Genomic DNA, 25,407 nt, shown 5'->3' with positions numbered 1-25,407 from the left:
ATAAATATAAATTTAAACCATGTAGAGAAAGAGAAATAAAGATTGTTAAAGATATTTGGGATTCAGAGGTAAAATAGGCAGGCAGAAAATTTTCTTAAAACTATATTATATATTTATTGCTTGTAAATCTCTGACACTAATTAACTACTGAAGGAATGAGATTCGACACTTATAAAGTAAAGTTTTCAGAGCCAGGTGGAAATTTATCACTTTTCGTGCCACTAAAAGTTCACTTACTATAGAATGAACCAGCCCAAACCTTTTTTGACATTTTTAGTGGGAACCTAATGGTAAAGAACCCCAGGTTCATACCAATGTATTGATTTCAGTGTCAAGTCAATCAGCAAAGACTGTTACAGCAGACCCTGTGGAGGGCCACATTGACATATAGGGTATGAGGGCTATGGGGGTGGGTACAGGGCATGAGGTGGCATGGGGTTGGCATGGATAGGGCATGGGGAGAATGTGGGCAGGTGAGAAGTGAAGGGCAAGGACTGGAGGGATGATTCATGCTTTAGTCTTTATTTTAAAATTTTGGACACAGTTCTGAATCCTTGAGGCAGGCCTTGCACCTAGTCCGCCTGCGCACCCGGCATCCTCCTCAGTTATTCCAGGGTCGCCCGCAAAGACATGTAATCCAGCCTGACAACTGGACTGAAAATCCGACGTCCAGGCAGCCATTTTTAAAGGTTGGGTTTGTGGAGCCAGCAATTCTCACAACTCTGCACACCCGACCCGTGGCCAAATATCCAGGCCTATGTCCTCATGGTCACTAAATATTTCAATGGTTGATTATCAGTGAGTAAAGTCATCCTCTAATCTTTTAATGGTGCAGTCGGTTGATGTACCGACATGGGTTTCCATCCACAATAACCCCACGGGCATCAACAAAATAACGAACCAGGCACTTTTCCACATGAAGGAAGTCAGTAATGGGTGGATGGAGTCACCTCAGTCCACTGACGTTGTATAGAGGGCTGCTACAAGGCATCGTTAATAGTGGTCTCACCGCAATTTTTCTCTCTCAGCCACAGAATAGGTTCAGGGACCCGGAGGAAAGGAGACACAAGGGAAAAAATTACAAAAAAAAAAAGCAGGTAAAAATATAAGTCAAAATCAACAAAATATTGCTGCATTGGAGATTTTTGGGCTTGGTTATTACATTTCTTGTACATGCCTAGGTCAGTTTGATATATAAAGAACAGTTAAATCATTAAAGACCTATTTCCCTTAATGGAGAGGTCAATAAATGGCAAGCAGAAATTTAAAGTAATTGGAAGGATTTGAGGAAAGCTCAGGAAAATTTCTTTCACCCAGAGGATGCTGAGGGTCTAGAACTCACTGCCCAAAAGGGTGTTAGAGGTGGAAATCCTCAGTGCATTTAAAAGGCAATGCAACCTACAAGGCTACAAGGACCAAGAGGTGGACTAGGTTCAATTGTCCTTTTTCAACCAGAACAGATATAATGGGCCGAATGGCCTCCTTTTGGGCTATAAATTTCTATGATTCTATCCTACAATTATGAAAATAAGTTCTGCATTTATTTTACATGACTTCACCAGAAACAACTTTGATCTATTAAGAGTAATTATCTGATGCGAGAATGTTGAGAAGATGAAGAATGTTTCTTCACCGGGTCTAACTAATGCTGCCATTTTCAGCAGCAGTGTATTTTATTTACTTGTCTATTTTTTAAGGACAATCATCTGATGTGATGTTACTAGAAAGGATTTGAAAGTTTTTATGATTGCATGTATATAATGCCAAGTTGCCTATGTTAACCACCAGGGCTAAAAATTATGCTGCGAGATGCTATCATACAAATGTGTAATGCATTTGTCTTAAGTTCCTCTCTACCATGAGAATAAGAAATAGCAGAAGTAGGCCGTACAGGCCCTTGAGCCTGCTCCACCATTCAATAAGATGTTGACTGATCTTCTACCTCAACTCACTTTCCTGCCATATCCCTCGATTCCTGTAGTCTTCAAAAATCTATTGATCTTGAATATGTTAAATGGCGCAGTGGGCTGATGTGCCCACATAGGTTTCCACCCACAATAACCCCACGGGCATCAACAAAATAACGAACTGAGCACTTTTCCACATGAAGGAAGGTCAATAATGGGTGGATGGAGTCACCTCAGTTCACTGACGTTGTATAGAGGGCTGCTACAAGGCATCGTTAATAGTGGTCTCACCGCGATTTGTCTCTCTCGGCCACAGAATAGGTTCAGGGACCCGGAGGAAAGGAGATGCAAGGGGAAAATTACAAAAAGCAAAGTGGATAAAAATGTAAGTAAAAGGGCATCAAAATATCAAACTTAAGACAAACGCATTACACATTTGTATGATAGTATCTCACAGCATAATTTTTAGCCCTGGTGGTTGACATATTCAGTTTGGCTCTATATACATGTAGTCATAAAAACTTTCAAATCCTTTCTAATAACACCACATCAGATGACTGGCCAAAAAAAAAAATGGTAAGTAAATAAAGGGCATTGGGTAGAATATTCCCCCCTGTCGGGAGGGTTGTGTGGGGGTGGGCGCTTATGGGGTCGGGCACGGGCGGGTGCAGGCCCGATTGGCACCCCGATCGGATTCGTGCCGCCATTTTATGTGGGTGGGCCAAGTAAGGCCCGCACAGCGTGACCCGCACCAGGAAACACTGAGCGCTCCCTGTGCGGGCCGGGGGTGGGAGGAGATCCCCCGAGTCGGGAATGCGCTCTTTCGCACAGTGGTGCCTCAGGGAGATTAGTTTTAAGTTTTAACAGTTCAACAAAGTGTTGAAAAATTTTTTATGAGATGTCCCCTCATGTGTAACTGTCACATGAGCCGGGACGTGTGCATTAACTTCAATGAAAATTTTTGAGAAAATTTAAAATCACTCATGAAACCTCACACTTCCAGTGGTTGAAAAACTCAAAAGGCCGACTGGGCTCCTGGCCTGCCCGCCAGCCTTAAGGTTGGATGGGCAGCTCCGTTAATTATTTTAATCGTTAGTTAAGTGGCCTTAATGGGCCTTTGTCAGTTCAGGGGGCGTGGGGCCAACTCGCCGAGCCAAAGATTCTCCCCACTGCTGCTGAAGATGGCAGCATCCATTAGACCTGGTGAAGAAACATTCTTCATCCTCTCAAAACTCTCGCTTCAGATAATTACTCTGAATAGGTCGACGTTGTTTCCGGTAAGGTCATGTAAAGTAAATGCAGAACTTACTTTTGTCATCGTAGAGTAGAATCATGGAAATTTTGAATATCTGCAATGACTGTATGATGCATCCCGCAGTCCTCTAGGGCAGAAAATTCCACAGATTCTCAGCCCTCTGAGTGAAGAAACTTCTCCTCATCTCAGTCCTCAATGACCATCCCCTTATCCTGAGACCGTGTCCCCTAATTTTAGACCCTCCAGTAGAGGAAACTATATTTTAATGGAGGCAGTAGACAGATTTCTGGCTGTGCTTAAAAAAATTAAGGACGAGGGTCTGAAGAATATGCTAAGCATTCCTACAGGAGCACACCACGGTGCGCGTTACTACTCTTTTTAATTGAAGGGGAAATAAGTCTGTGAGAGTGCATTTCAGAAACCTTTTCTCATTATGTAAGAGGGCAGAGAAACCAGAATGAGCTGTGCATCATCTGTATTCCAATGTCATGGGGCAGTGACAGGATGATACATTTCAATGGGGTTTATGCCATGGCGTCACATATTTGAAAATAAATTAAGACACTTTTTCATGAAGACAGTTCCCTTTTGCAATAGCTATTTAAAGGCTTGAATGCTACATTCTGGAAAGGCAGAAAGAGAAGATAAGGGGTATATATGGGTGACGGATGGAAATTTTGTTTTGGAGCAATTTTAAACAAAAGCTGTAAGATGCACACAATTTAGGATTGGTGATATGCCATTAACTAGATGGCATACATCACACCACAAGTAACCATCGTCCTCAAAATCCTACTAAAGCTTCACAGTTACTTTCTGAACTACCTGCAATTGTGAGACAGTTGATTATTCAACATGTTTCAAAGATAAATAAGAGTTCTCAGTTTAGACTCTTCAAGAGGTCACTGTGGTATAATAAATACATAAAATTGATTCCCTGTGTCATTTTTTTACACAAACTCATTTGTCATGTCATTTTGATTCCTTTGCTAAAGAGCAATAAACTAGTTACAGAAGATGCAAAAGTTTGCTTTGAGCTGCTTCCTGGCATCTCATACATAAATATCACGGCCAGCGAGCCTACTTGTTGACGGGGACACCAATCGCCTGGAGGTAGAGCCACTGGCTGCAGTAATGCAGGTAAAGGCGCACAAACCAGTTCAAAGCTACGAGCAGCATCGTGAGCCAAGCCTCTGATGGGCACCATTGTGAAACTCCGAGCTCCTCCAGGAACATCCGACAGACAAACCGGGCGTGTGTGGCAAGAGTTTTCACTGCTTGGTCGGGGGAAGAATTTGACCTGGAAAATTACAAAGACAATTCGTCATTTAACTGCAGGCCAGCAAACTAAGGAAGACATCCAAGTGTTCTTATGCTTTACTGGAATTACAGAAGCGATGACTCCTTTATTTTTTCTTCTCGTTTCTTTTTTTCTCCCCTTTACTGTAATATCTGATATTCCAAAATGGAAAACATGAGTCGGTCTTATACTGGCGAAAGAATTTGTGCAATAGTTTGAAAACTGAAGACCCTTGGATAAACATACCCTACTTACTGAACGCACAGAGAGGCCTTGATTAAGTGCTTCCTGCAGACTCTGCCTCTGAAGGTGCTCATGTGTTACATCTACTTGTATCCTGCACACCTAGACATTCACTGGGGTAGGAATTGAACATTTTTTGAGCGTGAAAGAGACACAAAAATGAGGGACCAATGTCCCTGCTGAAAGAATGTCTGAAAGACTTGCAACTCGATGCCGGGTACAGCCATTATGCAGGTGTCCCTGTGGCTGCATAAGACAGGCATTAGGTCCCTGACTTTGTGGGCTGAATTTTTAGCTCATCGGGAGGGCGTATGCCTGACCCGACCGAGTGTACAATGACGCGCGATGACATCAGGCAAGCGTCCCGACATCATCGAGCACTCGTGGGATATTTCGGTCGGTGGGCTCAGGCCGGAGTCAACAGTGCACCCGCTGGCAATTGAAAGGCCTATTAAGGCCTTGAAACGGTAATTAAAAGAAACTTTTCGCTGCCAGTCCAACCTTGCGGTTGGTGGGCAGGCGAAAAGGCCAAGCGGCCTTTGCATTTTTTTTGGAAACCTCATCCACGGGCGGGATGAGGTTTCCAACAGCAAATAAAAAATGTTTAACTTTAATTAATAACATATCCCCGCTCATGTGACAGAGTCACATGAGGGGACATGTTTTATAACATTTTTAACATCTTTATTTTTTTATTTTGAAAACTGTTCAAGTGCTCAATCGCACCAAGTTCGCACTAGCCCTCCTCCCCCTACTCCCCCACACAGGCAGCACTGAGCACTACCACTCACATTTTATTCTGGGCAGGCCTTAAATGGCCCATCAGCATGAAATCGCAGTCTGGCCCTGGTCGCAGGCGGTGGTCAGCTTCCCAACCATCCCCACCCATCCCCACCGAGCCCGCCCGACAAGGGCAAAATTCTGCCCTGTCTGTTTTCACCACAGCCTTAGGGGGTCTTCTTTTCCAGCTTTCTTCAAGCCTCCCTCAGTCCACATCTCAATGTTATCCACCCATCCAATGTTTCTTCTTCCACTTCTGTTTTTTACGCTCAATTTCTCCTTCAGTTGTTGCCAGGACAAGGCAGTCGCATCTTTATTCCCTATGCCCATACTTGACTATCTTTCTAACTCTCTTTTGATTCCTGAACTTCTGCTCTTGAACTAACCCATTCCTTTGTCTTTCTGATTCTCAGCATCCTCCACTATACCCACATTTCAAAAGCTGTTCTCCTCCTCTCATCCCCTTTCTTTAGAGTTCAGCTCTCACATCCATAGAATGCAACACTCCACACCAGTGACTCCACTAGACTTTCTATTCAGTTGCATGCTGATTCTTTTGGACTTCCAGAAGCTGATTAAGTCACTAGTCACGCCTCTTGCCATAGCTAATCTAACCTAGATTTCATTCTTGGGTGTAACTTTGGTGTTTATCATCAAACCAAGGTACATGAAATTGCCTCTATCTTGGTGCTTCCAATCTTGACTTTTGCATGACCTTGCCTTCCTGATGTTGATGCTAAATTTAATATTGTGCAGCAGAACAGGAGCCACGCCTGTTCCACTTAGGATTCTTAGGCAGTTGCTCGGCAACCACTAAAGATTGTTACTTTTCGCAAGTAGCAATGCTGCTTCTGCCACCACCATCCATTGGCTGGGCCTCCAGTGCCTTCCAACCTCTCACCCAGTACTTGGTTTTGGGCCCCTGCCAGTGAGATAAGCAGCCCAATATTCAATTCTTCAACTGCTAAACTGCCTAGGAAGATGGAACAGTAACCAGCATCTCGCCCAAATTAATGTTGAGTCACCTGACTGTCAAGAATCATTTCAGCATAGGATGTTGGTTCCTCAAATTGACCCAATGCTCAATCTTGGGCTAACCTTGGGCCCCGCCCTGGTTTCTCCTGGTCATCTTCTCATTCAACATCAGACACCGGCCAAGTTATGACCCACAGCCTCCAAAGAGTCTTATGCCAGGAAATTTTTTGGCATTCCCCCAGTTGGCTGGCATAACTTCGATGGAAGGTCAGCAGAAGCTCCTTTCATCATGAATCCTAGAGTTGGCACCGAAGTTACTTTGACCAATCTGGAGAACCCTCTCCAAGAAAATTCCAATCATTGGACTCTATCCCTGAAAGGATGGGGGCATTTTACAATTTACTGCAGCATCTTCATACTGATAAATTTTCCAATTTCTTGCAATGAATCAGTTCTAAAACAGATGATCCTTTGTGTTTTTGCAGTTATTGTGATGCAAAAATATCTTCCTGGGCTTGCCCCTGATTAAAATTTCATTTTGTTTATTAAACTTGGGGGCAAAGGTACCCAACCTCATTGAATTATTCCAGGTCTTAAAGCAATATACTGGTTAAAGTGAATTAAACCACATCTGACCATACAATCTGATCCTGTGGAAACGGGATAATACTACAGCAAAGATTTTTGTTTTACTTAATCGTTCACGGGGTGTGGGCGTTGCTGGCTAGGCCAGCATTTATTGCCCATCCCTAATTGCCCTTGAAGAAGCTGCCTTCTTCATCTGCTGCAGTCCATGTGGTGTAGGGACAGCCGCAGTGCTGTTAGGTAGGGAGTTTCAGGATTTTGACCCAGTGACAGTAAAGGACAGATAATGTAGGGCAGAGTTTTACCCTTGGCTTGCGGGCATGCGCCCGACATGCCTGTGCGTGAAATAAAGTGTGTTGACATTGGACAATCATCCCGACGTCAATGTGCACTCTGGTGATGGTTAGGTCAGCGGACGCATGCCGGAGCTGGTGGGGGCCCCGCCAACAATTAAAAGGCTTATTAAGGCCATCAAGTTAACAATTGTCCTGAATTTTTCACTGCCCGTTCAACCTAACAGTTAACGAGCAGGTAAAAAGGCCAAGCTGCCTTTGCATTTTTTAGGAAACCTCATCCAAAGACAGGATTAGGTTTCCAAAAGCAAATGAAAATAAAATAAAAATTTAGCTCTTGAATTAAAAACATGTGACAGAGTCGCATGAGGGGACATGTTTTATGACATTTTTATTTTGTGCATTAGCTTTTGTAAACACCTCCCTGAGGCGGCTCTGTACCTCAGCGAGATTATGAAGGGCTCTTTCACGCGCGTGCATAAAGCTTGCGCTAGCTCACGTATCACGCTGGGCTGGCCTTAATTGGCCCGCCCGCGTAAAATCGCAGTGCGGTGCCGATCGCAGGCAGCGGTCGGCTTCCCGACTGCCCCAACCAACCCCGCCCAGCACCCCAGCCAAGGGCAGAAATTCTACCTATAGTTCCAGGTCAGGATGGTATGTGGCTTAGAGGGGAATTTGCAGTTGGAGGCGTTCCCATGCACCTGTTGCCCTTGTTCTTCTAAGTGGTAGAGGTTGTGGGTTTGGAAGATGCTGTCGAAGGAGCCTTGGTTAGTTGTTGCAGTGCACCTTATAGATGGTACACACTGCTGCGGCTGTGTGTCAGTGGCGGAGGGAGTGAATGTTTAAGACGGTGGATGGGGTACTGATCAAGTGAGCTGATTTTTCCTGAGCTTCTTGCAGCCTGGAGCGGCACTCATCCAGGCAAGTAGAGAGTACTCCATCACTCTCCTGACTTGTGCATTATAGGTGGTGGACGGACTTTGGGGAGTCAGGAGATGAGTTACTCACTGCAGGATTCCCAGCCTCTGACCTGCACTGTAGTCACAGTATTTATATGGCTGGTCCTGTTCCGTTTCTGGTCAATGGTAACCCCCCTATGATGTTGATAGACAGGGATTCAGTGATGGTAGTGCCATTGAATGTCAAGGGGATGTGGTTATTGCCTGGCACTTGTGCCCCCTTTAAAGGTAATCTACAAAATCATACATTACCAGGTGAACATTTTTCATAGAAGCAGGTCAAGTTATTATGTTATCAGTGTGATAATATTAAGATGTGCAGGAGGCTGTCCTTAGAGCACATTTGACCATGTAACTTTAAAACACATTGGCTGACAAATCCTATTGCAGGAGTGAGCATTAATGTGTACTGTGAACTAAGAGGTATGGGCCTTGCACTGTGCATATAATATTTTTATGAATCATCACAGAGAACAATATTATTAATTAAATAGACTCTTGCAATTCAGGCAGGTTCCTTCAGTAACTTTAGATAATATGAAATTAAATATACTCAATTGCAGCTTTTAAATCATTTTGAAGATTGAAATTATTAATTGCACTTATTCTGTTACAGATCAGCAAGTTTATAAATCAACTCTGAGGAAGACTTCCAAATGCTCATGTGAATTTTTACCATATCATTTTAATACTACCACTTCCCCACATAGCTGTTAAACTACTATATGAATTAATTTATTATGAACATTTCATTCACTGCCACTGAATAAGATATGGGTAGAATGTATTTTATCAGGATGCATTGCACATAACTAAAATTTGCCTGCTTGCAGTCAGCATGGTTACCAGGCACATACATGTCTACATGGTGGATAATAATCTTAGCCCCTTTTTTGGGACCATCCCAGATCAGGTGTACTTCTCAGCTGATCATCCTCAATGTAAGGTTGAGAAAGACAGATCCTAAATCGCTGAATAGACCTGAAGGACTGACTTAACTCTTCCCAGAGGAAAGGAACCAGCTGAGAATATTACTGTCCACTCGATAACCTTTCTCACAAGTTTCAGCCAGATTATAATAAGCCGGATATTGTGAGGGTCCATAAGCTCCTCAGTGATGTACCTCCCCACCCAACAGTGCACAGAGGTGGGTTCATGAGTTGGCAATGCAGGAGACTATGTGAGATTAAATAAATTCTAAAATATATGGAAATTTATTAAAGAACGAAACATCAATTCATAAGTGGTGAGGCAGTCAATCGCAACATTAATAGTTCTAGGAAAAAGTAGAGAATACAATCTTATTTCTAGTTGCTTGGTAGTACAGAACTTGAGTATTGTCATAAAAAGAGACATGTCAAAGCTTTTCATCTTGCACTCATCAGGACACTTCCCAAAAATGCAATGGGAAAGCAACCAATTTATACTGTATGAGAAGAAAGTGCTGATTGGTTGGCAAGAGGACTCTGATTGGTAGAGGTGTTGCCATGGAGAATGCATTAATTGATGGAGACTGACAGTTAACTGCCAAGAATTGTTTGAAATGTAAACCAGACAGCTTGTAACATATATTAATACTTTGCAGACAGAAAGAATATGTCCACACATTGCACCTGTTTCAGCCAAACGAAATAAGTGATAGCCATTCGCTGACTCATTCCTCAGGGCTATGCCTTGGCCAATCAGGGTCATGCTGCCTCGTTTAAATTTCAGACAAAAGGTTTGAAAAGTCAGAAGTTACCCTTTATAGTTCTGAGATGAAGCAAGCCCCTTTACTCAGGGGCCCATGGCCCGTGCAGTATTAACTGTGTTAACCTTTTAGAAAAATGAACCCTTTTAAATTGTTTAAAGCTCTTATTCATTGGAAAATAACTCTTTTAAATGGATTCCTTCTTAGCTACAATGTACAGTGAATTCTTTGCTCCACTAACATAACAAGATGGTTTGTTCAGAGTTGAAAGCAGCACTCCTCATTGCTTAGAAGTGACACAGGGTGGAATTGAATCCAGCCCATGGGGGGCAGTCAACATGGCAGCCTGGCCCGCTAAATCACCTGGGAGGCTGCGCGTCAGTCTGCCAGCAGCCAGAAAACCTCCCACGGCTGAGCTGGGGGCAGGAGAGGCCAATACGCGCAAACTCGCCCGCTAACAGCAGAATGTCAACTAGGCTCATTAACCGCCTACACGTGACTCCAGGCCTATTGACTCTTAACCGTTATCAAACGATGGGCGACAAATATTGGCTTTGCCAGCGGCGCACATACCCCATGAACAAGTGAAATAAAAGGTCACAACAGAGTCCAGGCCCAAAATACTGGCTCGTCAGCAGTACAACAATTTAGCATGATCATTCAGATGGGCTTATACTGTAATGGTTACTGCTCAGAAATTAGGCCACTTGCAGGTGCAGCTGTTACAAAGCAGTCATATTGAGGCAGTTGTTTGAAAATAATATCCCTAGTCCCTTAAATATGAAAAAAAAACTAATTCTGCAAAGATAATTAAGGCATACATCTGTTTTCTTTCTAATGTGTCTGCTCCTGCTTTTTCTCTTCCCTGCAATTTCTCTAGCAGAAACTGTCACAAACTAGTCACAAAATTTATTACAAGGAGTTCCTGCACACTTTCTATCCCATTCGCCATTAGACTTGCCAACACTCTAGGATTGTCTTACAGTTTCCAGGAATTTAAGACTAATCTTTTGGACTCCATTGTGAGTAATCCGGGAAATAAATCATTGAGGGGGGGGATTAAAAAGTTATGTTTTATCACGTTTTTTGAACACTTGTATTGATTGTAAATTGGGATAAAGACTGTTTGATAGAATAAGGCAGTTGGAGGCTATGTGACGAAACCTCCAGGAAAATGTTGAACCAAAGTTGGCAACTCTATCTACAGCCTATTATTTTAGCAATTTTCTTGCAAAATGGACTTATTCTCTTTCACTCACACCTATCATTGTGTCATGTCATGTGCACTGTGCCTGAAGGCAAGTCCTTGGCTCATTGTCTGTTGATGTTTTTTGTCAGTGGTGGTTGCTATCACCTTCCACTCTCTGTGGAGGTAGGTTTCAAGTCAACTTGAACACACATTGTTGGCATTACTCTGAGCCACACACTAGCTAATGGTGCTAACCAGTCTCCCTATCTTTGAGTTGCTGTGGCAGCATGCACTTTCACTCACATGTTGTGGTCTACAGCTATAAATAGCAACATTCTTTACATCACATAGCTGACCAGAAATCTCTCCTGTTCTTACCACTTGCCATTGGCATCTGTTGGAAGGACTTGCAGGTTGATACTCAACTTGTTTGGCCATATTATCAACGCATCTTCCTTGGCCATCAAGTCCTGGAGTGGGATTTGAACCCAGGGCTTCTGGCTCAGAGGTAGGGACACTACCCACTACGTCACAGGACCCTATCTTTGAGTACCCACCTTGAAATAAGCAGGGAATGTTTTTTGGGAATTTCTTGCTCATGTCTAACACTTTTTTTAAGCTATATACCAACTGATCTCCTGTCTCAATGCTTCTGGAAGATTGAAGGACGCACTGATTTATAAAGACTGGAGAATTATACCTTATACCTCGCAATGCATTTAACTGCTAAAGGACAGCTGTGTAAAATGTATTATCCTCATGAGCCAGCAAGGTGTATTTGCTATTCCTTGTTTAAGGTTAATTCATGGTTAATTAGTCATAATAAATGCTCAGGCCAATGCTGAGATCAAACTGGCTTTTTTTTTGCACTGATGAAGGTGACAGAGTTATAGTTGCATTTCCAGTGTCGGCATCAAGCAGTCAAGTACTGTACAGCTAAATGCAGAGTAGCGTCACCTCTATTCAGCAACAACCTCATTAGAGCATCCTCTACTGCATCAATGTCCTGGTGACAATGCCCATATGCAGCTGCTTTGAACTGGAGCTTCATGCTCATTAGCCACTGGATGAAGTCTGCCCAAACCTTTTTCACAAAGCACACTGACTATCACGAAACAGAATTCATTCATTTATGCCACCAGCCTGGATTAAATTTGAACCCATCTCCTAGACGTGAAAAGTGGGTGCCTGGACAACACTGCTACACCCCGTATTCTTTGTAAGGGATGCACAGAAGTTTGCTTGTGTGACAGTGTGTCACCTGAAATGTGCAGGCACTGATAAGCACTGGATGCTAGATATAGAGTTGAAGGCAAGGGTTGTCCACAGCTAAAGCAAGGTTAGAAGATGGGCCAGATTTGGACCAGGGCAGTCAGACATAATGCAATCCCCATTTTAAAGTCAAATATTCAGAGTGATACGCAGTTTTATAAGCAAAGGACGGTTGTAGTGTCCCAGTCACAGTATATTATTCTGCTGCTCAGATAGAACTCTCCTCTTTTAAGGCAACAACATCCAATTGTTACTGATTAAAATGCAATGTCCAATCAATTAGAGTTTAGTTGCCACTTGATGACGTTTTGTGCAGATTGGACAATACTTATAAATTTCAGGCTACAGGGCAGGAGGAATGAGCATTAAATGACTGGGATTATTCCCCCCTTTCTTAAAATTACTTTGCATTTGTATTTCAGGGAATCACGGGTTGTGGGGATAGGGCAAGAAAGTGCTTCAACAGCACCTTCCAAACCCAAGACCATTAAGATCCAGAAGGACATGTTGTGTCCATATTTCTACTAGTGAAAAAAAAGAGTAAAGTGGGTTAGGTGGTTTGGCTGGGGCTTGGTAGGTAGCGCGTTTACTTTGAGTCAGGAGGTTGTGGGTTCAAGTCTCAGGCCAGATACTTGAACACCTCAACTAGGTTGACTCTCCACTAAAGCAGTGAGGGTGTGCTGCTCTGTTACACCGCCTGAGGAAGTGGTAGAGCAGGAACTCTCACAACATTTAAGAAGTATTTACATGAGCACTTGAAACACCATATGGGCCAAGTGCAGGAAAATGGGATTAGAACAGATAGGTACCTGATGGCTGGCACAGGCTGAAAGGCATGTTCCTGTACTGTATAACTCTATGACAAGGGCAGCAGAGAGATGGGAACACCACTGCCTGGAAATTCCCCTCCAAGTCACTCACCATCCTTCGCTGTCACTGGGTCAAAATCCTGGAACTCCCTCCCTAACAGCAGTGTTTCAAGAAGGCAGCTCACCACCACCTTCTGAAGGGCAACTAGGGGTGGGAATAAATGCTGGCCCAGCCAGTGAAGCCCACATCCCATGAGTGAATTTTAAAAAGTGGAGTTGAGGCTGAAGATCAGCTATGATCTTATTGAATAGTGGAGCAGGCTTGTGGGGCTATATGGCCTAATACTGCTCCTACTTCTTATGTTACTAAGTACCTATGGAGGTGGTGTTTAATGTGTAGCCTTTGGATTGTATTGGACTTTAAATGCAGCATTGGTAAATATAGTAACAATGAAATGTGGAAGTTTTTATAGGGAGGGGAACAGTGAGACAGTTCATCTTCAATGAATCAAGTTTAGTGAAGTAAATGTTGTAACTCCCAACTGAACTAACCTATTCTACTTAAGCTAATCATTACTCTTTCCTTCAAAATAAAAGCCCGGAGTTACAGATTAGCTCTGTGTCAAAACTTCAGGCATTACATCTTCTATTCATTTATTTGCAGTGCTCATTAATAGCACAACAACTATCAGACCCACAGCATCAGTAAGTTATAAGCATGCAGCACAGAAAGTCAATGCATGTGCTCGTGAATTCACACCATTTTTCTATCTTATTCAGCAGTGAAATCTGAGGCAACCATTTGTTAGTAAACAAACGCAACAAAGAAACTGATGTATTATTGCAAATTGAAGCACCATTGCAAAGTGGCCTTTGAAATGTTCTCATTGTATTGATTAAGTTTTTCTTCAGAACCAGCTGAATATTTCACATCATAAAAAATTGCTGGAAAGCAATATCTCTCATTAATCCTATGCTCCAACTGATGGCTGTGGTTACTTCTCAGTTAAGGGAGTGTGCAACAGTTCTCATGCCTTCCTTGCTGCCTTGGCCCTAAGTTCTGGGATTCCCTCCTTAAACCTCTCCACCTCTTTTAAGACAACCCCTACTCCTTTCCTCTTTGACCAGGTTTTCAGTCACCAGTCTTAATATCGCACTGGAGTGTCAGCCTAGATTTTGTGCTCAAGTCTTTGGAGCGGAACCTGAGCCCACAACCTTCTGACTCCGAGATGAGAATACTACCAACTAATCTATCATTAGGCAGGAAGCTGATCTTATTCAAAGGCATCCTAAAGGCAATGGAGTACCTCGGGTTGGAAGCCAAAGTATCAGGTTGCTGCTCCGTGCCCTACAGCACAAAAATTGGGTGTAAAAGGACAATAATTTGCTACAATAATTCAATCTCCCAGGCAGTGCAGTAGTTCCTCATTTAGGAGTATTCAAGTCTGAAAGACCCCACAAAATATCAGTGCAAAATATCCTTTGGATACTGGTCAACATTTTCCTTATTTGCAACCAGATTTGTTACAGATTTGGATGACTATATTAACTCTGTTCATGGCATCTCTCCAGAAAGATTACATCTGTGGCATTCATCCCTGAATAAGTCCACTTTCTTTCACTGCTCATCCTGCAGCAAGACTCAGTTCAAAGTAAGCCATGCTGCCTGCACATTGCCAATATGCAACCATGCAAATTAGTCCACTTTTTTTCTTTTACCACCACCACAACATCCCTTTTAACGGTGAACTGCAGCCCTTTAAGAACTGCTGCATTGCCCTGTCCCGATACTAAAATGCAGCATGGTGCAAGATTTCTGACGTGCTAGTGGGCTTTTTACAATTAGAGGGAAGGTATTCCAAATTGCTACAGTCAGGTGGGAAGTGGTAGAATGGCTGCCCTCTCTTACCACTACTCATTTTTTAAAAAGAATTTGCTTGCTAATTCAGTGAGTGTTTAACTGTTTAAGTGCTGTGACTATAAAAGGCACACACAGACAGGTTTTCTTATAGGTTTTTAGAAGGAAATACGATATATTGTAGTTAACATGTGATCTGAAAAAATAAAAGCACTCCAACTCTCACTCACACAAGTATTCAAGAGTTCGCACACACACAACTAAGTTACAAAGTGGAAAGGTAGGCTAACTTGTTTAAGAGTCCAAAACACAAAGTCAGCTGCATATGGATCCTGTAGATAGATGACTTGGATAGTTTCAGACTGGGCTCGATGGTCTTTCCAGATTTTGCATTGAGATGATTTAAAGATGTTGACAAACAACTTCTATCTTTTCTTCTGGTGTCATAGAAACTAGGAGCAAGAGTAGGCTGTTCAAGCCTGTTCCATCATTCATTACGATCATGGCTGATCATCCAACTCAATAGCCTGCTCCCATTTTCATAGAAACTAGGAGCAGGATTTTTTTTTCAGATTCCACCATCCACCCTGTATCCACCTTGTGGTGGGATTTGAACCTGGATCACTAGCCCAGCGACAATGCCACTACACCATCGCCTCCCGCCAGTAGCTGCTGATATTGATTTTTAAGATGCTGCCTGCGGCATGTGGCTGGTGGAACAACAAGCAGGACATTAGCTTGCAGGATGGCTAGGGGGAGAGAGTGACCACACAGGGTCTTTCTGGTATCATTCAGGCTCTCTGTTCTTCTGCCTGGCTTAGAGAAAAGCGGTTTCTTTAAGCACGAAGAGGGTTAGTTTGCTCATCACATGATCTCCTCACAAACTGAGCAGTTACCCAAACATGGTCATAGCATGCTGATTCCAGATCCATTAATTGTTTAGGAATGATTAGATCATGGCTGGAGGATTTCCTTCCTCCACAGGGATCCATTGCCCAAAGTGACTGAGTCTAATGGCTTGGTCCACACTGTGCTGAATACAGAAGTGATGTCTGGATGTTTTGTGAATGGTTTAAGGGATGGGTCATTCACACGCAACTAAGTTGATTTGTCTTTGTTGGACTACTTCTAGACAGCCTGACTCTGTTCTAATCGCTTTGGAATTTGTAGGGTACAACAATGAAAAGGTTTGGCTAGCTTAGAAGCTGCTATTTAAGTGGTTTAAAATGCTGTTGTCCAGTGTTTTTCTGATCCAGTGGCTTCAACCCACTCAATAAATAAAGTCATATTCAGTATAAAACATGGATTTTAAAGACGATACTAACCTCAGCACAATCTTCCTTCTGCCTTAATAGCTCAGGTGACCCTGCACCATGTGCCAACTGAACTCCATCTGTCCCTTTTCCAAGAATTGGGGCTTAAATGGGCTGAAATTCATTACACTCTATCTTGTGAAATCAAGACAATCATTGTACTCAGCAGAGCACTGTAATCCTCCCCTCATAGTGACCTATCTCTGTTTGCATATGCCATTTAACTTTTGAAAAAAAAAACAACTGTAACGTCACTCACTATTCCGGTAACACTCCCACTATACACACACTTCCACATCCATTAATAGCCTTTTTTTTACTGAGAGAAATAGTTATTGCTTACCGCTCGCACCTTGAAGCTATTTTCTTATGAAGTTTCCCAAGCCTAAATCAATAGTGGTGCCAAATTAGCAGTATAAGGCATTTTGCCAGAGGAAAGTATTGTCCAACTCACTATGTCCACCAGAGAAGTCTACTTAAGTGAATAAATCATAGTGCAGAATTTGTCAGTCGTCAGAAAAGAATTGTTTTCTTTAAGGTTCAATGACGAAGAATGTAAATAGATAATAACCTTTTCAAAATGAGTTTTAACTGATGAAATCCTGATTTCAAATGTCCCAGTTGCATAAGATCTATAAAATAAAGGTTTCTCCCATCATCTACACATAGGATGAATAAACTCCCTTGCTTGAATTTATTGCTATTCAACCTGACTGGGACCACCCCACTAGCTTCAAGAATTACAAGGGCTTCTAATACAGTAATGTGTAACTGGTGTGAATCACCAACAGTTGCATCAGACAGGTATACACCTGCTTTCCTGGCAGCTTTCTATGATGCTCTGCGCCAACTCTCTATCCAACCATCCTGCCCACTTACTGCCATTGCACAAGTAAGAGACTGGCTCCTTGGCCTCACGAATCCACCTAGAAATGCATGTTCAGTGGCCGATTGGCACCACTGTCGGAGCCACTGGTTAGCTAGAGCCCTCGTCAAAAAGACCATTAGATTCGTCAAGCAACAATTTGGGTGCCTTCACAGATCTGGTGGTGTTCTGAAGTACAGATCACAAAGCATATCCTGTCATATGGTGGTTTGCTGAACTCTGAACCACTTGAATGTAGCCAGAATCCTTCAGCAACAGCTCCTCAAAGAATATCTCAGCTGAACAATCCATGTTCTGCTGCATTAACAGTCATGGTCAACAGCTTTTCCACTCCTTTCACCCTCAAATGAATCGAGCCCACCCACAGGGCAGCATTAACATTAATGTCACCCTCCATTCAATAGTCACTAGCTATGACAGGCATGGTCTCTGTGTTCCAGGCATTTAAACAGGGTTATAATTTCGATGCCTTATCCAACTGTATGGGAGGTCCTGTGGTGCAGTGAGTAGCTACCTCTGAGCCTGAAGTTCCAGGTTTGAGTCCCACTCCAGGACTTGTTGGCCAAGGAAGGTCCGTCCATAACATGGCCAAACAGGGTTGATTTTCAACCCATAAATCCTTCCAACATGCCTATGACAAAAGTTAAGAGTCCTGGTTAACCACTCTACGGTTTCTAGCCCCCGATAAATGGGAAGGGTTAGCATCAGTAAAAGCATCCAGCTGTAAAACCACCTGCCAAATCCAATAAAGGATGCTAGATGTCAAGTTGTCCAACATTGTGGCAATCCCATGCAACATAGAGAAATGCTAAAGCAGGAAGATGAAGAGATCCAAATCTGAAATTATCATCCTGTCCTGAGCTTGCGGTTCTTCTCTGAAGTGCTATCATACCTGGTCCAGTTTTTCTACTGAGTGCTCCATCTGTGCCCACAGGATATGGAAGGCTGCTGTGGCTCAATCAAGGGCTCTTAAAATGTTCACAGTCAGCTATCTCCAGCAGTTTGAGCCTCATGGAACCCAGCTAAAGACTGCTGCAGCACATCTGCCAGGACGCTTTGGCCCAGCTCTCAGGCACCATGGAGGGCATTGGGTTCAGGGGAGTCAGGGGACTCAGGGGGGTTCAGCCCCGCTGTCGTCCTGACAGATGACAATGCATTTAACTCCTATCATGCAACTGGCTCTGCAACTGTGCTGCAGTTCTGCGCTCCCACTGACCAGCAGGAGAATAGTCTGTAAGTTATCCCCGACTAGCCTGAAGCCACTACCCATTTGGTTTCCCAGTCTTTCAAACACAGAGAAGATGACTAAACCCAGAGACTGCCGTTTTATAAAAATTATTGTAACTATATTTACAGGCGTATTGAGGGCTGAATCCAATTGGCTTTACTGCCCCTCAAATGACATAGGGATCATCAGGAATGTGAAGGAAACTATTCCCACTCCATCAATGGTGAACAGAAGTTGCCATAGGAGCAGGCACTGAATGCAAAATGACTTTTTAAATGATAGGGACAGTTCAACTACCCGAGTCTTGGCTCGTGAACACAAAATACTTTACAACTAGAGCTCAGTTAGCTCAGTGCTTTTGCTCCAATCATACTACTCCGCCTTCTGTAAAAATGCTCCTCCCATGCGTTATTGCCTGGCACTGCCTACAGCGAAATGGTTTTTGCTGTCAAATTCTCATCTACTTTTCCCACCTGAAGTCATTTTATGGTTTGCATTCAGCTCAGTTTAACAGAAAAAAAACAGAGACAGAAGCATAAGATGCTGGACATATCTAATGGGCCATCCAGGGTTTGCAAAGAGGAAAGAGAGGCTACCATTTCAGGTAGAGTTAGAAATTAGGAGGAAAGCAAATCACCTTTATTCAACTGAACAAAATGAAGAGGGAAAGGGAAACAACAAGTAAAAGTCAAAAGTCAACCATATTAAGTGATTGATGGCACTGAGGGTGCAAAAACACAAGCTGCGATATTAAAAAATATGTTTGTTTAAGCTGTCCTCCCCCAGGATTTGGAACTCATGGATATGTAATCAAATGGCCTCTGTTCTAAATGTGAAACCTGGCAGCATATTAATAGTACCGCACCTTGTGACGTTAATCAAATGGTTGTGTCTTCTGTATCCTTCTTTGAGGGTGGGCTAAGAATAAACTTGGTGAAACGAGGCCAGGTCAACATTTCCTGTTCTTCAACCCTCTGGCACCACCCCTGTATCCAAGGAGGATTGGAAGATTATGGTCAGTGCCTCCGCAATTTCCATCCCTACTTCTCTCAATATTCTCGGATGCATCTGATCCAGTCTGGTCATACTTAAGTATGAACAGCCTTTCCAATACCTCCTCTTTATCATTTTTTAGCCCATCCAATGTCTCAACCACAATCACAGAATCAAGGAACTATTACAGCAAAAAAGGAGGCCATTTGGCACCAGCTCTCTGAATGCGCATTTCCCCTAGTGCCATTCTCCCACCTTCTCCCCATAACCTTACACATTCTTCCTTTTCAGATAACAGTCTAATTCCCTAAATGGACTCACTTAATACAAGAACTGTATCTCTACATAAAAGTATAAAATGAAGAGAATGCCATGTTTTCCCACATCAGTGTGTTATTTTACTGTGTTTAAAAGTAATTTCTGACTACTGCCTCCTTCCCTTTGACCTACTTGCAGGCTTTTGCTGCCTAACTGCCTTACAGTAATCTATCTATGAAGAAATATGATCAAAGTTACCTCATTAGCATCTTAAATGACCAATTGTCTCAGACCTCATCTCTTTATTTCAACTTGCATGGATACAGGAGGTTTTGAAGCACATTTAGAGCAACAATCTTTTCTGAGTCTTGTCCATGAGAAAACCATCAACAGGTGCTGAAATTCAACAGCTTTCTTTAGTACACCCAGAACAAAGCTGTCAGACAAATTTGTCACAATAAGGGGATAAGATTGTTTTATATGTATCAGATACAAATCAGCATTGAGCAGGGTGGTAGCTCCCTTTCACAGTAACACAACTCTGATGCTTCCCACAACATAAATATAAATAAGCATGATAGTGAAAGCATAGTTTCCAAATAAAAGGCTGCAAAACACTGCAGATGGTGTCTTTCTCTCTTCTATTCTACATTGATTTATTGTGAGCGGAACTGACTATAACATTAGGGAGGTTATGCTTCAGTTATACAGGGTAATGATGAGGCCACGTCTGGAGTACTGTGTACAGTATTGGTCCCCTCATTTAAGGAAGGATGTAAATGCATTGGAAACAGTTCAGAGAAGGCTTACTAGACCAATGCCTGGAATGATGGCTTGTCTCATTTAGGAAGGTTGGACTGGCTAGGCTTGTATCCGCTGGAGTTTAGGAGAGTAAGAGGCAACTTGATTGAAACATATAAGGTCCTGAGGGGTCTTGACAGGGTGGATGTGGAGAGGATGTTTCCTCTTGTGGGGAAATCTAGAACTGGGGGTTACTGTTTAAAAATAAGGGGTTACCCATTTAAGACAGAGATGAGGAGAATTTTTTTTTCTCAGAAGATTATGAGTCTTTGGAACACTCTTCCTCAAAAGGTGGTGGAAGCAGAGTCTTTAAATATTTTTAAGGCTGAAGTAGAATCTTGATAAGCAAGGGGGTGAGAGGTTATTAAGGGTAGGTGGGAATGTGGGGTTGAGGTTACAATCAGATCAGTCATGATCTTATTGAATGGCAGAGCAGGCTCAAGGGGCCTAGTGACCTACTCCTGCTCCTAATTCGTATGTTCGATTATCTTCAGGTTGCATGATTTTCTTTCTCAGATCGTCAAGGTTGATAAATGCCACATCCAGTGGTAGAGGTGACTGCAGTTTTCCAAACTTTCCGATCTTTGCATCAGTGGATACCTTGGTTGTTGGAGTTCTGGTTAAGCCAGTCTTTAATGAATGTCTAGCTGCGTCCTTCACTGTTGATCCCTTGCTCTTCTCCCATTAATCCAGCTGGTGGTGATCAGTATCCAACCCTTCTGCATGGATAACATGTCCGAAGAACTCCATTTGTCTTCTTTTGATATTATTTAAGAATTCTCTTGTTCTTCCAGCCTTATTCAGTACTTCCTCATTGGTTCTTTTCTCCAACCGACTTACCTTAGGATCCTTCCTAAGCACCACATTTCCAAGCGGTTGACTTTCTTTTCTTCCTCTTACCCAATGCTCCAAGCTGCACATCTGTAATTCATTACTGACCAGGCAGAACATTTTAGTGCACGGATTCTCGTTTCAAGACTTAAGCTGATGTTTCTTACAATGTTGCTTAATTTTGTAAAAATAATTTTGGTTTGTCCAAACCATTTACGGACTCTGGCACTCAGTACGGGTCTCAGTCCATCACTTGAAATATTCAACTTTACGAGAGTTCAGCTATTGTGCTGCTTTGTCAGGTCACACCCAGTCGAAAACAGCTTAAGTGTTTTACAGGTTAATGTTCACATTCCCAACAATCGCCTTTTGTTGAATCATACGTGGTGCTAATAAATAATTTAGAATCACTACTTCTGTTTGAGGTTTTGACACAACCTTCAGTCTACAGTTTGAAAAGTTGATGTTTATATTTGTAGTTTGCTAAAAAAAAAAGAGCTGACCAATGTGTATTCCATTCATTCCTTGCAAGGATTCATTTTAGTGATTGCTTCTGCTTGCTAACCATGTATGTAAATAATAGCAGATGGTCAGGTGTGAATTACAGGCGTGTGGTGTATGTGGTCCCTCGTTGGCTTTGGGTCACTGTGCCCAAAGTGATAAAACCAGGGGCACAAGTGCAAAACCACAAGGGATGTGACTTACATCTGAAATTTGTCCCTTTGACCAGCTGCTATTCTATGTAACGTGCACAAGGCATTTGTTTACCCTTGTTTCTGCATGTAACAAAATATGGTCCATGGCAAATCTGGCTGAGTGAAGCTGTTGGTAAAGAACGATGACTGTGTAACATCACCAATGCAATATAATGGGCTTGATTTTAACTCATTCGAACCCCATCCACTTGCGGAGAGTTAAAATTGGGTCCAATGTTTAACATCAGAGGTGCAAAAGTTACCTAAAAACAAATAAAATGCCACGCTTAAATGTACGGTTTACAGAGAAATTGTTTAAAGCAAACACAATTCTAGTCACTTTGTGTATAAGACAATAGAAAAGGCTGAAAGGTAACCTAATAGAAGGGGGTTAATAGAATAGAGGTAGAGAAAATGTTTCTCCTTGCGGGGAAGCCAAAAATAAGGGTCATAAGATAATCATTCATAAATCCACAAGGGAATTTGGGAGAAACATCTTTACCCAGAGAGTGGTGAGAATGTGGGCTTGCTACCAAAAGGAATAGTTAAGGTGAATAGCACAGGTATATTTAATGGGGAGCCAGATAAGTACATGAGGGAGAAAGGAATTATAAAAGGTTATGTTGATAGGGTGAGGTGAAGAAGGGTGGGTGGAGGCTTTTGTGGAGCATAAGTACTGGTATGGACCAATTTGGCTGAATGGTCTGTTTCTGTGTTGTAACTTCTATGTCATATGTAAATGCTAACCCAGCAGACTTGTCGAGATTCAAGACAAAATGTTATTACTAAGTAGTCAGAAACGATGATTTTAGTGCATAACAGATTGAATCTAAACTAAGACTGATGATAATAGTGCTGGTGTTTTCACAATATTGTGCACTCACCTTGCACAATTGTTGTAAGTGGATCATGGTGCACTATAATATTTCTGGTGAGTTTCTGGTGCCTGCTACAACTGGCAGCAGGTTATTTATAATATGGCACTATAAACAAATTTTAATAACATGAACAAAGTTCTGCAAAAGGAGGACACCTATGTGGATGAGCGAGTACACTGTAATGAATACCAATCAGTGTGTAAGAGACATTATACAATGTCTTGACAGGGGGAGAAATTAATTATGCTGACAATACTTTACTCATTTTCTTATGTTTTCTTTGCACATAAGATTTATTCATGCATTTGCAATACACAGCCTGGAAAATAACGTGTCTCACATTAATCAAAAACTGCAGACAAATAAGTAATCTGTGCGCCAAAGGGCCTGGCTTCAGTTTTGATATTATTACAATTGGAATGGAATCCAACTACAAGCCAAGCAGCAAAGTGGAGATTAAGCAAGATGCAGCTATTACCCAAAAACTGATTTTTATTTCTGGTGCAGACAAGTAAAATGCAAGCACCTAAAACCTGCATACAAAATGAGGTAATTTCAAAATGATTGCAAATGCATGATTAACATGTTCACTGCTGCTTCCTGCGTGGAAGAAGACATCAAAAAGGACCCGTACCTGTTTTTTGCGTCCGCAGGCAAACGTTGCAGAACAAATTGCAGCGCAGGTTAGTTGAAGATCCCAGGAGAGGACTTTCATTTTAGTGTCCGGTTAACTAGATTGATCAGGCTTTACTAAATTCGAAAGCTTTCTGATTCCAGCGAACCATCTCACAGATTAAGGGTCGGGCAGATGGTTTCGTTGCTACACAAGGAAGTCATCGCCTTTAAACTGATGATGAGCAGTGGTATTTGGAGGGGCAGCTTCACTCTCCTGTGCTACTTTTATCCACCTGAACCCCCGGACACAACCTTTAAACCAATATCTCTCAAATCGCTCTGTGGATGCTGAAAGGTCTATTATATTTTAAGCACAAGTTTATGGAGCAGATTGAATAACTTGCACCACACTGCTGTACTTTTTTGGTCTATTTTTGAAATGCATTCAAACAGGTGAGCCTCCATGTTGTATTCTGGTCTTGGCGTAAGTTTTCCCAGAAATAAGACTGCTCTTTAAACCTCACTTATCATTGGATCATAACTCCTACATATTTTATTATTGATTGAGCTCATTTACATTATCTTATACCTGTAATCAAGGCCTAAATAACATTCATGAATTCAATCTTTCCATCAGTCACAGTGACACCCACAAGACAGTTAAAATAATTTTTACGGCAGGTAAATGAAACGGAACTTTGGCACAGATGATTTAACAGCACGATGTGTTGCAGCTTCAGCGCATTCCTGACACAAAATGGTTGACAGGAGGGAAATCCAGTGCTAAGGGCTGAGATGACTGAAGGCACGGCTACCAATACTATGGCACAAGAAGTGGGGGATGCTCAAGGGGCCGGAGTTGGAGCTACACAGGAATCTCAGAGGGCTCGGTTTGGAATGAAAGCAGGGGAGAAGGAAGTCCCAATGGAGGGAGTCCCCACCACCTAGTCCTATCCCCGTTGTCAATGGTCTTGTAGGCATGGGCAAAGCAATCTAGGAAAATGGAGCTTATGGTCTGGTCCCACGGAATTGGACAAACCTGGGGCCACTCTGGCACAATACCTGCAGTGGCATTTGGGGCCGATCTCTAAGAGTGAGAACCACGAGCATCACCTGCTCCTGTTTATGAGCTGAGAACACGATAATTCTTCAAAACTTTACGGACACGGAGTGACAACGCCACCTTATAGTGAAGATACTCAGGTTCCACCTTCTAGTGAAGATACTCAGGTTTCACTAAAGAAATAGACTCGACATGCTATGAATTGACGGGATTCAGTAAAGGCTAGAACTTCAGTGAATAAATTATTCTTTAGATCTGCAATACTCACCTCTTTCAGGAGGACATTTGAAGAAAGTTTGCGCACTTTGGGTCGTCTGCCTCATATATCTGTGCTTTCTTTATCGCTGGACAACAGACTCCTAGTTATCGGGTGTGGGAACTACATGCATCTAACAATATGACTCTGTTCAGCTAGCCAAAATCTTTAATGATCACTGTGCTGCCACTAGCTCATTCCAAGACCCTGGTATAAAGCAGAAAAATGTTCAAACTGACAGGCTTTATTTCCCTGAAGAATGCGGGTGCCTACAGTACACAGAGTAAGGTTTAGAGTCTACAGCTGTGTAAAAGTCACTCCCAGGGCCTGCGACCACTATCCCCTTTTTTTTGCCCCTATCATTTCTGGGTACAATTAACAAGCGATGACCATCCAACCGGCAGCGGAGATTAAAGCTGACCTGAAATTCATTCCAAAGACTTCACATCATTAAACCATTGTTAATGTAACATGC

General features: G+C 42.5%; 1 protein-coding gene across 1 annotated transcript in view; it reads right to left on the bottom strand.

Moving 5' to 3' along the window:
• Positions 1–25,407, bottom strand: part of ofcc1 (orofacial cleft 1 candidate 1) — a 333,910-nt gene that overhangs the window by 137,855 nt on the left and 170,648 nt on the right. The window contains exon 18 of the mRNA XM_041190069.1: positions 4,247–4,462. Within this exon, the coding sequence (XP_041046003.1) occupies positions 4,247–4,462 (216 nt within the window). The remainder of the gene's footprint in view (positions 1–4,246; positions 4,463–25,407) is intronic.

Source organism: Carcharodon carcharias, chromosome 6 (assembly GCF_017639515.1).
Source record: "Carcharodon carcharias isolate sCarCar2 chromosome 6, sCarCar2.pri, whole genome shotgun sequence".
Classification (NCBI taxonomy): domain Eukaryota; kingdom Metazoa; phylum Chordata; class Chondrichthyes; order Lamniformes; family Lamnidae; genus Carcharodon; species Carcharodon carcharias.
This window is presented reverse-complemented; position numbering and strand designations above follow the sequence as displayed.